Source organism: Chelonoidis abingdonii, chromosome 26 (genome assembly GCF_003597395.2).
Source record: "Chelonoidis abingdonii isolate Lonesome George chromosome 26, CheloAbing_2.0, whole genome shotgun sequence".
Taxonomy (NCBI): domain Eukaryota; kingdom Metazoa; phylum Chordata; order Testudines; family Testudinidae; genus Chelonoidis; species Chelonoidis abingdonii.
Window position 1 is genome coordinate 13,152,145 of NC_133794.1, and position 13,071 is coordinate 13,165,215.

Here is a 13,071-nt window from a genome sequence, read left to right on the forward strand (position 1 = left end):
CTTGTAGAACCTCATCGATTTCTTTTGGCCAATACTCTAATTTGTCTAGGTCGTCTGTAGATTCTATCTTACCTCCAGGATCCTACCACTCTCCCAATTTAAGTGTCATCTGCAACTTTGTGAGGGTGCGTCTACCACTATCTCCAGTCATTTAATGAAGATGTTGAACAAAACTGACCAGGACTGACCCTTGGGGCACTCCACTTGAAACCGGCTGCAGCTAAAATGGAAGCCATTGATCCTATCTGTTGAGCCGACAGATTAGCCAGCTTTCTATCACCTTACAATCCATTATCCAGCTGAGGTGCAGTCACACCATTCTCTTAGATCCAGTGTTGCCCAAACGGGGACGCCGCTTGTGTAGAATTGGGAAGCCCCTGGGCTTGGCTTGTTGTTTACTGCCTCGGCTGAGGGACTATGGGCGCCGCTTCCAGCAGCTGCCAGTGGCCTGAGCAGTGAACCGCGGCCAATGGGGCCACGATCGTCCAGGATCTGCGGACGCGAGGTGAAACAACCAGCCCAGCACCAGGGGCGTTCTATACAGTGGCATCCAAGTTTGTGAAATGCTGCTCTGATCATTAATGAAGATATTGAAACAAAACCGGCCCCAGGACCAACTCTTGAGGGCACATCCATTGATATGGCTGCACGGAGATTGAGCTATTGATCACATACCTGTGAGCCCGGATTATCTAGTTCAGCTTTCTGTCCACCTTACAGTTCCATTCATCCAGCCATACTTTCTTTAACTTGCTGGCAAGATACTGTGGAAACCGTATCAAAAGCTTTGCTAAGTCAAGGAATAACACATCCCACTGCTTTCCCTCATCCACAGAGCAGTTATCTCATCAGAAAGGCAATTTAGGTTAGTCAGGCATGACTTGCTTTGGTGAATCCATGCTGACTGTTCGATCATTTTCCTCTCCTCTAGTGCTTCAGAAATTGATTCCTTGAGAACCTGCTCCATGATTTTCCAGGGACTGAGGTGAGGCTGACTGGCCTGTAGTCCCCGGCGCTTTCTCTTCCCTGTTTAAAGATGGGCAGCTACATTACCTTTTTCCAGTCATCCGGGACGTTACTCCATTCACGAGTTCTTGAAGATAATGGCCAATGCTCTGCAATACATCCATCACCCTTTTGGCACCCTTGGATGCAGCTGATCGGCCCTGACCTGTGCTCATCCAGCTTATCTAAATCGTTCTGAACTTTTCTCTCCACAGAGGCTGGTCACCTCCTCCCCCATGCTGTGCTGCCAGTGAGCAGTCGGGAGTGACCTTGTTCGGTTGGGGTAAGACCGAGGCAAAAAGCATTGAGTACTTAGCTTTTTCCACATCCTCCGCCACTAGGTTGCCTCCCTCATTCAGTAAGGGGCCCACACTTTCCTTGACTTCATCTAGTCTGACCTCCTGCATAAAACGGGCCAGAAAACCTCACCCAGTAATTCCTGCATCAAGCCCATAACTTCTGCTTGAGCTATAGCATACTTGAAGGGGATATCTACACCGCAGATGGGTGATATAATTGCCAGCTCGGGTAGAAGTACATGCGTTAGTTTGGCTGGAGATCCTAGGTATGTATTCGGCCAGCTAATGTGAACTTCTGCAACCAACTGCTATTTGACTGCACTAACTTGACTGAAGTATCACACCCCCAACTGCTGTATAGATGTACTAAAAGACTTCCAGAGATGGAGAATCTCTCACTTCTGTTGGTAGGGAGAACAATTGAGATGGTCGGGGGTCAAAATTCAAAACATTCCACCCGGCTCTGGTAACTAGAATGGCACTAAAACCATTGATCAACTCTTGAATGAAATAAGACAGATGTCTCCAAAAGAAAATTTCATAGGAAAAAATATTTATATTTAGTTAAGGTTGCTTTCATAAAAATTTAAAAAATAACCAAGGTATTGCCTTAATATCTGGGAAATATACAGGTAAGGAATTGTGAAGTAATTTCCTTTCTATATAAAGAAATATTTCAATCTTTTTCAGCAATTCTACCTTTCATTTTTACTTCATTACACAATTCCTTTACTGACATTAACTAATAACTTTCAATATATTTTTAACCTTTACTGTGGACTTGTTGCTGATCTTTATATAACAAAGACAGCAAACTTTTGTATTCTTTTTGAGAATTAGTAAGTACATAACATAAGTGGCGCCCCCTCTTTTAGCGCCCCCCCCTCAAATTTTAGTCAGGGGTATATAGTAAAGGCATGGACAGGTCACAAGCTGTGAATTTGGGTTTAGGGCCTGTGACCTAGCCTGTGACTTTTACTGAAAATACCTGTGACTAAAACAAAGCCTTGTTTCTAGTGATAGATTCAAGGAGCTCAAGTATTTAGCCTAAGAAAGAGAAAGTTAAGGGGTGGCTTGATCACAGTCTGGTACCTAGATGGGGAACAAAAACTTGGCTAATGGGCTCTTCAGTCTAGGAGACACAGATCTAACAAGATCCAGTGCCTGAAAGCTGAAGCTAGACAAATTCAGACGACAAATAGGCTCTTGTTTGTAAGTGTAATTAACCCCGGAACAATTTACCAAGGGTTGTGGCGAATTCTCCATCACTGGCAATTTTAAAATCAGGATTGGATGTTGTTTCTAAGAGATCTCTCTAGTTCAAACAGCAGGTACTTCAGGGAAATTCTCTGGCCTGTGTTAGGCAGGAAGTCAGAGGAGATGATCACAATGGTCCCTTATGGCTTTTGAATCTACAAATTATGCTGCTAGTGGACCGGGGGTTTCCATCGCAGGAAGAAGATTTCAAATGCTTTACCGTGGTGATAGTATTGAGGGCGGTGTCTGCGCCGATGCTGAAGTCAGAGCCAGGGACGTTGTTGGACACGGTGGCTGGAATAACACACAGCGGGATACAGAGCTCTTCGTACTTGCCACGACCTTCCACGAGCTCTAAGCTCCCAGTGAAAGCCTACGGGATGCCCGGAAGAAAGGGAAAGCAGCATTGAAACACCCCGGGTTTGCTTCTGGCTGGGGCTATGTTCACCTCTAGGGGCAGGGAGGATGGTGACTGAGTTGGAAGCTTTTCCTACCACTTAGTAGTTTGGTAACATCATCCTGGCCCCACTGAAGACAGGTGTTTTGCCATGGACTTCAATGGGGCCAGGATTTCTCTTGGTGCTGCATCTGGAAAACGGTCAGTGTGAAGATAGGATTAATGGTATCCAGAATGAGACAGTTAGGTATTTATTATTTGTATAATCTCCAGACCAGGTGGTAGGCACGGTACACAGGAAGGGTATTGTGCTGGGTCTAAGGCCTTTTGGGGTGGGATCAAGATTGGTTCCATTTGATTCAGGGTAGGGTAGCAGTGGCCCTATGGGTTGCTCCCCCCCACACCCTAAAAGCCTGAAGACAGGCAGCATGTCCAGCAGGTGCCCAGTGTGGTGTTTGGCACAGGGGGGCAAAGAACTGACACCAGTGCCCTGCATCTACCATGAGAGCTTTGCTGAAGATCGCCCAGTGTCCCAAACAAACACGTTCTAGTCCTCTCGGAAATGGAGAACCCAGGAGCTTTATGATCCAGCTCCAGCAATGCCACCCAGACACCTAGTGAGGGGACCAGCCATTCTAGGAAGCCGTAGGGAATGGAACCCTAACAGCTCCCCTGAGCCTGGGGAAGGAAAAAGAGATGGGCCTGGAAGGGATCAGCCCACAGGTTGAGTTCCTTAATGCCGTGGTGCCTGGAGCCCCAGAGACTGAGCCCCGCTCTGGATGAGACTCAGCACTCAGGCTGCATTAGGATGATCTTTGCTCCTGAGTCACCGCAGGAGATTTCCAGCATTTTCAAGGCATTGACAGGCCTGGGAATGGTCAAGTTCCTCCAGTAACGACCCCCTATTTTCGGTGAGCATCTTTGTACCCAGCCAAGCAGCTGGCCTCACATCTCCCAGGATTCAGATCTCCTCTGGGGTGTTCCATGGGTGGAGAAAGGTGGCTGGTCCCCTGCTACCCCACAGGCCCCAGCCTGTAAAGACTCACTGCAGCCTGCCTGACTCACCTCAAAGCCCCCGATGATGATCAGCCCGTGAATGTTAAAACTGCTGATGGTTGCGCTGATTTCCTCCAAGTATTTTTTAGGCAGAGTCCTGTTGGAGACAGAAATGCCAGAAAAAGCATCAATGCACCCTCCTGGGCCTGTAGAGTCCCTGGATGTGGAGAGCACTGACTCTGGGGTGGAGGGAGATGGCACAAGAGGAATTTGCTGGGAGGACACGGGGACGGGGCTCAATTTGCTGAATGCAAGGAAGAGACTGGATCAATTTGCAAAGTGCCAGACTAGTTAAGGGCTTAACACACTTGCCATCTGATCATTGCAACGGTCGCTTCAGTCTTCTCCATCAAATGCATGTATGTGTGATCATGTCAATATCTCTCCCCCACCCCCGCAATCCACCAACACATCATTCATGGCATCCTGCTGTGTTATAGAACAGGGATGTTCTCTCCGTGCTCAGGATACCATCGAGCAGCTCTTGCTTCCAGGGTGAGGCCAAGTGTGAGAAGCAATGGAAAGAGGAAAAGTAAAAAGCAACTGAAATGAGCAGCTCTGAATGGCAGGGCCATCTCAGCTTCCACTTCCTACAGCATCACTGTGGAGACATGCGGGTCACAATCCTGCACTGGCTCAAGTGACAGCTGGTTGCAGCTCCCTGATCTCCAGTCGCCTGGGCCTGGAAGAAGGAAATGCTGCTTATGGGGCTAATTTAACTTCTGCTGCTTCATGGCAGAGATTATGTCGGTAGTAGAGCTCAGCTTCATCATGCCCCCTTTTCACTCAGGGTAAGGATGCGGCTGGGTGAATTCTCCAGTTTGTATCTGTGGTTGGTTTCAGTCTGTGCTGCGCAGGTTATTTGTGTGTGTTACATAGCACCTCGGAGCCCCGTCGTGGCCCAGGACCCTGTACAAACACAGCAAAGACAGTTTCTGCCCCAAGGAGTTGAAGTGATTTTTACGTACTTGGTGGACCAGAGAACGTGGCCCCTGAGACCTAATCTCCAGAGGTGCCGAGCGCCTGCAGTGAACGCTGATTTCACCTGGAGTTGTGGCAGGTGGTGCCACATGTCTGAAAATCAGGTCTGCGATAACGCTGATCAAAGCATGCGTTTGATACCGCTCTGGTAATAGTATCTTGAAGGACACGCAGGTCGCTAGCTAGAGGAAGAATGCTTTAGTGGGTTACCTTTTTGTTCCAAGTTTCGACCCACCAAGCCCAGTCCAGCCACCTACGCCTCCCCAGCCAATCTCTTCCACCTGGTGAAAAGGGAAGAGAAGAAAGGAGTTACGAAGAGTGGGGCTATTTGATTTGCCAGTAACAATGGAGGGAACAATTTCCCTACATGGTAACAAGGTGGGAACAGTGGAAGTGACTCACAATGGGAAATTGCACCTACTGAGCCCAAAGCACATCTTGAAATAACTATTCCCCAGTTCAGAGAGTAAGCAACTGATGTTGGTGTGAGATTGTGGGTTTGATTCTCCAGTGCCCTGCATCTTCTGATGTCATTTACCCCAGTGCTTCAGAGGCAACAGACAGTGAGGCTGCTCTGTGCAGAGCAGCTCTTACCGGACAGAACTCTCCTAAGCAATTTGAATCGTGTCCTGTGGGACCGCACCCGATGTCCCCCACGTATGTACAGAGTTAAACACCTTTCAGACACCTTCAGGAAGACACGTTCAAGATTGTTATGTATAGTTCTCAGTGCTGCATCTAACCAGAATCCACATCAGCCCGGACATTCTTTGGGACACACTTGTGTCTTCCGGAGACGGAAAGGCACCACTGGGCTGAGATACAGATACTGCCCACAGCAGCCTTTGATCCGGTTTCCCTGTCCACGGTGCCTGGAAGCCCAATACTAAACCATGAGCCTTTTCTCTTTCACCGTGATTGTTCACTCCATAACCTCGCCGTGGTGAACATGACCTGACTAGGGCTGGAGCCTCGTCATAGGCTCCCCCGTTCAGTTTAGGATCTATAGCCTCCATGGGCTTGCTCCAGCCTCTCTCTCTAGACCTCCACACCTCTAGCGCTACCCTTCTCCAGACACTCTTGCCACGTGTCGTGGAAGAGCCTTCTCTTCTGCAGCTGCCGCTCTCTGGAACAGCCTCCCTATCTCATCAGCCCCCTGTTCCGCCTCAGATTTCCCTTCTCTCCATGGCTCTGAATGTTCCTCTCCTCCTGCTGCTCGTCAGGGCTCTTCGCATGGAGACTCTGTCTGGAGGAAGGATGCTATAGAGCTGCCTTGTCCTAGATGGTACCTGTCCGTGAGCGAGACCATCAAACCCATCGTGCACAGCCAGCATCTTGTGCCCATGGATCAGCCCAATCCTGACAGCCGCCCTCACGGCTGCGTTCATCCCGGAGGCTGGAGCGCCGACGTTCATCACGGCCAGGTTATACCCGCTCTGCAGTGGGGGGGAGCAGGAGATGGCATTGAGAAAGAAACAGAAAACGAGAATGTTCCCCAGACTGCCAGGCCTGCTGAAATAAGTGGGGAAAGGTCCCACAGCACCAGGACAGCAAGGCCCCATGGCACTGGCACAGATGTACAGCTTTGGGCTGGCCCATAGTACAGACCCGTAGCCTTGCATTGGCACAGCCACGTGGCCCCACAGCATGTTGAGGCTCTAGACTTATGCTGGGTAATTTGACTGTGGGCCACGAGACATTTTGCTGACATTGACCATCTGCAGGCACAGTCCCCCACAGCTCCCATTGGCCAGGAATGTGAACCATGGCCAATGGGTCCTGCGGGAAGCAGCAGCCAGCACGTCCCTGTGACCTGCCGCTTCCCGCAGCTCCCATTGTCCAGGAACGGCGAACTGCAGCCACTGGGAGTTGCGGGGAGCCGTGCCTGTGGATGGTCATCATCAGCAAAATGTCTCACGGCCCACAATCAGATTACCCTGATGGGATGCATGCAGCCTGCGAGCCACAGTTGCCTATCAATTGTCTAGACTTTCATTTTCAAAGGGGCTTGGGGCATTAGCCATTGAAAACTAACAGGAAGGGTTAGATGCCTATCTCCCTAAACCTCCTTTGGAAATGCCAGCCCTGATGCATGCACAGCTGCACAAACCGTAAAGAAAACGGACGAGGAGCCACCTGTCGTTTGTTTCATACCTTTGTAGAGGGTGGGTGCACATGGGCCAGCAACTTGTAAACATTCCAGTTATTCTGGAAGCTCCTGCAAGAAAGGAGGGGAAGTCAGATCTCAAGGCCAGAAGGGGCCATTCTGATCATCTAGTCTGACCTCCTGCATCACACAGACCAGAGAACCAATCCCAACGAGCCCTGCATCCAGCCCATATCTGGTGGTTGAGCTAGAATATTTTTCATTTCAATATTCCAGCACTGATTTAAAGACTCCAAGCAATGGAGAATCTACCACGTTCCTGGGAAAGTTGTTCCAATGGTTAATTCCCCTCCCTGTAAAAATTGGCACCTTTCTTTTTTGTAGTAGATAAGCATCTTCATGCTGTGGAGGAGGCTGTTCGCTTCACCTACTTGTAAATCTCCCAATTAAGCACCATTAGAGGAACGCTGGTTTCTTTTCAGTGCAGTGTGACTTAGTAGCTAGAGCAATGGACTGGGACTCAGGAGACTTGAGTCCTGGCTCTGCCACTGGCCTGGTGTGTGACCTAGAGCAAGTCACTTCACCCCTCTGTGCCTCAGTTTCCCCATCTGTAAAATGGAGGTCATAATACCGACCTGCTTTGTAAAGCACTGTGAGATCTGCTAATGAAAAGTGCTAGATAAGAGCTAGGGATTATTTATTAATTATTATTATAGTATATTTAGAGCCACAATAGGTCCCTGACCCTTTAAATGTCTTATTTTAAAATAGCACATTCACTCACCTTCCCCTCAATTTAACAGCATCTTCAAATCGTCCCTCATTCATTGCTGTCGTGACATCTTTGGTCTGTGAGGAGGAAGCAGCAGGAAAAAGAAAAGATCTAAAGATCTGTCTCTAAAAATCTCATTTTAACTCAACTGCAGTCCCAGATGGAAAATGAGATTAAGCACAAGCAGGTCTGGAGCAAGGCATTACGGGCCTGGGCCGTATGTTAAGATCAGAATCTGTTTTCATTTAAAACTACTATTCCTGGCTCTCGTAGACGCAACGAAAAGCTTGGAAGTGTAACCTGAGACTGACCGAGGCCTGCTGGAGTCTGCAAAGAGCCTGAAACAAGAGCTCCAAGAGGTGTGAACTGCTCCATTCATCTTAAATCTGAAATCTGATACCTCCCCTAGGAGGGGTGGGGCCATGCCACAGGGCTGTGGGGACAGGACATAAACCTCAGACGCTAGATTGCCTTAATTCATACCTGCTCTCCAGCAGTTCAGCCAGTCAACATCAGGAACATTATGATACCTAGAGAACATGGTCCCTGGTGATATCTAGGTGGATGGCAAGTTGTGATCTCTACTGATTGGCTAAGAACTGCCCATCTGTTTTAAAGCATCTATTTGTATTATTCCCGTCCACCCTATTGTTAGTCTCAACCACCAGTCTTTTAAACTGTAAACTCTTTGGGGCAGGGGCTGTCATTTACCATATGTTGATACAGCACCTAACACACTGGATGCGGTTGGAGTGGAGGGAGGGAAATACTCACCACTTGGACACACTCCATGAGAGGCAGGCGGACAGCTTGGTTCCCGGACAGGCTGACGACACATGCTGGGGTATCCGGGGTCCCTTCCAACAAGGCCATGACTGCTTCCACCCCCATTCTGCTTCCCTGAGACACACAGAAGGGGTTTTAATCCTTGATGGCTCTATATTTCCTTGGACATCCATATCCCATGCTCCCACTTATACCCTCAATACAGATTCCCCTGAATCAGTCCTTAGGAAGAACTTGAAAAACCACAGTGTAACACATGGATAAGTAGATCTCTTCCTCCAACCCCACCATTGGTGGCTAGTCTACATAGAAGATAGCAGCCTACTACTGCTATCAGGTAATGGGCCTACTCCTTTTGTTCTTTCATTTGGAATGGGAGGTCACAGGTTCAATCCCTACTGATGAATGGAGGGTGGTGGCCCTTTTTAGGACTGGTAAAAAAAAATTGCCATTGAAGTCATTTTTTTAAATGTAAAATCCATTTTTCAGCTAAACTAGTTTTTTCATAAAAAGTGTCTGCTTTCCAGGAAAATGTTGATTTTTCATTGAAAAAACTAAATATCCAAAACCGGAAATATTTCAGTTCTAAAATGCAACCATGGTGCTTCATGGGTGCTGTAGTTTGGGTGTCTTATTCCTCAATTTCCCTCTCTGGGCTTGGCTCGCCAACTGGCCTATATTTCCCATGATGCACCAGAGAGTCCAGAGGAGAGCAACAACAAAGATAAGCGTTTAGAAAACCTGACCTCCGAGGAAAGGTTGAAAGAACTAGTCCTGCTTAATTGAGAGAAGAGAAGGCTGAAGGGGGTCATGAGAACAGCCTTAGCACATAACATAAGAACCGCCATACTGGGTCAGACTAATGGTCCATCTAGCCCAGTGACCTGTCTTCCAACAGTGGCCAATGCCAGGTGCTTCAGAGGGAACGAATAGAACAGGGCAATAATTGAGTTATCCGTCCCATCACCCAGTCCCAGCTTCTGTCAGTCAGAGGTTTAGGGACACCCAGAGCATGGGAATCGTGTCCCTGACCATCTTGGCTAATAGCCATTGAAGGACTGATCCTCCAGGAATGTATCTAGTTCTTTTTTTAACCTGATTATACTACTGGTCTTCACAACTTTCCTTGGCAATGAGTTCCACAGGTTGACTAAGCGTTGTGTGCAGGGGCAGCGTGTGAAGCTGCCCCTTGGGGAGGGTAGAACCCCCTGTCCTGCCTCTTCCAGCCAAGGCCCTGCCCCTGCATCCTGCTCTTAACTCCTCACAACACACCCTCACCATGGCCCCGGCTGGCACTGCAGTGGAGCTCTCAGCCCTGGCCAGAGCTCCAACTCCGGAGCCCCCCCATCTCGGGGCTGCAGCTGTGGAGCTCTGAGCCTGGAGCCCCCCCATGAACCCCCCATTGCACTTCTTTTCCCTGAGGACCCCCCTCCTTTCTGCCCTTACCCCCCTTACTCTCCCCACCCGCTGCGGCCCCGAGACTGGAAAAGCTCCATGCCTCTGCTGGAGCACGAGCCTCTCCAGCCCGGGGGCCGGGGAGATTTTTCCGGGGGCCCCCGACTGGCCAGGGCCAGTGTGAAACTCTGGTTAAACAGTGACACACTGGAACAGGTTCCCTAGGGAGATTGTTTTTAAGACAAATCCCAGTCAGGGATGATCTAGGTGGGGGTTGGACTAGATGATCTCCTGAGGTCACTTCCAACCCTGATATTCGATATGTGCTTAATCCTGCCTCTTGAGGCCCCTTCCAGCCCTGTGTTCCCATGACTCTATGCTCTGCTCTGGAGTCCCCTGGCTCTGTCTTGAGGGAAGGCCACAATGGGGGTCATTAGGGTTTCTAAAAGGATCTCAACTAGAAGGAGAAGCATGGAGGAGATAGCAAACGTTCATACCAGAATTCGGTCAAAGGCAGAGGGGGTCCCACCACGCTGCACGTGCCCGAGGATGGTGACTCTCGTGTCATAGCCAAGGCGTTTAACAACCAACTAAAGGGAAGCGAGAAAACGACAGAAGAGATTCATCTTTATCTCAAAAGACTGTGATATGAGTGAACATGCAACAGCAGAGACCACTGGAGACTAAGATCCGGGGGCCAGATCCTCAGCCTTCAAATGGAGCTGTGCTGGACGATTGACACCAGCTGAGGCTCTGCAAATGAGGGTGGTTTTAAAGCTTTCTGCTAGCGGAGCCCTGTCTTGCCCAGCCATAATGTTTGGCTAGCTGTGACCCAGCACAAATGCTGGACAGCAAAGAGTACCAGCAAATCTTTAAGGCCTCCCGGCCCTGCAAATCTCGTTACGGCAGCCGCATGGAAGGCCACAGGCTCCTCGTTCCGTACGGGCATCTCGGGCAGCAGCAAACGGGGATGCACTTTTGGGGCCATATCTGTAGCTGGGGTAAATCGCCAACACTCTGTCAAGCAATGCTGCTTTACCCAGCCGACAGGCCGAGCGTTCGTGGTAATTTGAAAGCAGACAGGTGTATTCTGTAGATCACGAGAGCACAGGAGAGACATATTCTTGGGGCCGAGCACAGAGCTGACCCCAGTCCCACTCACGTTTTTGATGTCCTCTGAGGTGATGGGTTGGCCCTGTTTGTTGATGGCTCCTTCAGCCACAATAATGATGTTTAGTCTCGATCCCCGGCCTCTAGTCTGAAGGAAAGGAAAGGAGAAAGCAACCCATTGATGGAACGTGTAAAATTGCACACTGCGGGTTGATTCATCTGCATGCAGGGGACAGAATAGGGCCAGTGCACTGCTCTAGTCCCACTTACAGCAGTGGGGTGAAGCAGGATCTAAGCAGAGCACTGGGTGCTAGTGATCTGACCAGTATCCTAACCACTAAACCAATGTCCTTCTCAGAGCTTGACTCTTTAGCGTCCTAGCATCCCAATCCGGGATCTGTGCAAAGCAGGAGTCGCCTATGAGAAATTTGGCTGGGGTTACCTCGATTAGCCTCCTGCACAAGTGTTCCTCCCAGTTGTCCTCGGGCGGAGATTCGGGAATGAAAACCCAGTCGGCACCACAAGCCAGGGCCGTTATGAGAGCTAGGTAGCTAAGGCGAGAGAGAAGGAGGAAGGTTAGTGAGCCAGGGCTGTGCTGCGAGTTTTAAAGTTCATGCCTCGTGTTTAGCAAGCAGAGAAGCTGCCGTTGATGGCAAGGGCTGGAGGAAGCTGTTATGGAAATAACTGCCGGTTTCAAATTTGCATGCAAAAATAAACTATTCCATGCAGTTCTGTTCGATGCCCTGGGGCACCCCTGAGTTCCCTGGTGCTCTGTTTCTCTTCTGAACTATCTCTGATGAAATTTCAAACCTCCCTGAAGTTTTGGGGGGCATGGGGGGACCACACTGCAGACTGAATTCCCTCAGCTTCCCCTGGGGGACAGCTACCCTGGTGCAGAAGGGGCCCGCACAAGGGGCCCTGCCCAGCTGAAGGGCAATTCAAGCCCTATTATGGGGGCGTATGATTGCAGAGGGACACCAGCCTTGTGCTAGGGGAGAATTCCACCTGCAGTCAACTTAACAAAACTCTGATACAGCCACAGATCTCAAGGTCAAAAGGGACACTCCGCTAGGCTGACCAGACAGCAAGTGTGAAAAATCAGGATGGGGGGTGGGGAGTAATAGAAGCCTATATAAAAAAAAGCCCCAAATATTAGGACTATCCCTATAAAATCGGGCCATCTGGTCACCCTACACTCCGCTATGCCCCAGACTTCCAGCTTTGATTTCTATGGAGCGACACCATTTTACACCAGCTGAGAACTGGCCCACTGTCTTCAATGGGAGTGGGACCAAGCCCCCGATCCTCATGACGTAGGCACTCGCCGGTTTCCCTTCCCTGACTCAGCCTTTCTTCTCTCCAAACCGGAGGAGCTTGCCCCGCTGTTACGTTTATTAAATAGTGAGCGAGTCACAACCTTCACTACTGTCTGAACTGTAAAACTAATGCTGCTTTGTGGTGGCGGCAGAAACACTCGCCTAGAGCAAGAAATGCCCCTGCAGCCTGCGTCATCAGAGAATCCCATCTGAGGCTAGGAAGGTCCTAGCTGGAAAGAGGAGACTATTATAATAGTGGGTGAGAGAGATGATGCAGAGAGGCAGTGCTAGGGCTAAGCACCACTTACACGTCACTTAAGCCCTAAGGGTGCATAGGCCTCATGCTGGCCCCTGTGCATCAGGATCAGTTTCCGCCAGCTTGATTACAATTAAGAGTGACTTTTTTCCACCCCTGGGTTTTCACTGGTTTCCTTGGTGGGAAAGACAGGAGGGATGGCTTGCCCCTCCGACCCGTCTTTTCCTGCGATTGGCCCCTCTTTCTAGCCTCTCCACTTCCTGTGAAGCAAGGACGCCGCCTCCCTGAGCGCTGGGCCAAAGGGTGGCGAAAATGCAGAACTGTTAAACACACA

General features: G+C 49.6%; 1 protein-coding gene and 1 long non-coding RNA gene across 2 annotated transcripts in view; one reads left to right on the plus strand and one right to left on the minus strand.

Moving 5' to 3' along the window:
* LOC142045995 (uncharacterized) overlaps nt 1–9,371 on the plus strand; it is an 80,601-nt gene extending 71,230 nt beyond the window's left edge. Inside the window, exon 3 of the long non-coding RNA XR_012654923.1 lies at nt 9,360–9,371. This is a non-coding gene — a long non-coding RNA (uncharacterized LOC142045995). The remainder of the gene's footprint in view (nt 1–9,359) is intronic.
* Nucleotides 1–13,071, minus strand: part of PFKM (phosphofructokinase, muscle) — a 45,225-nt gene that overhangs the window by 10,172 nt on the left and 21,982 nt on the right. The window contains exons 8-17 of the mRNA XM_032786771.2: nt 11,608–11,716; nt 11,218–11,313; nt 10,553–10,645; nt 8,649–8,774; nt 7,887–7,951; nt 7,150–7,213; nt 6,285–6,431; nt 5,206–5,276; nt 4,024–4,111; nt 2,782–2,934 (exon numbers count right to left, since the gene is read on the minus strand). Coding sequence (XP_032642662.1) covers nt 2,782–2,934; nt 4,024–4,111; nt 5,206–5,276; nt 6,285–6,431; nt 7,150–7,213; nt 7,887–7,951; nt 8,649–8,774; nt 10,553–10,645; nt 11,218–11,313; nt 11,608–11,716 — 1,012 coding nt within the window. The remainder of the gene's footprint in view (nt 1–2,781; nt 2,935–4,023; nt 4,112–5,205; nt 5,277–6,284; nt 6,432–7,149; nt 7,214–7,886; nt 7,952–8,648; nt 8,775–10,552; nt 10,646–11,217; nt 11,314–11,607; nt 11,717–13,071) is intronic.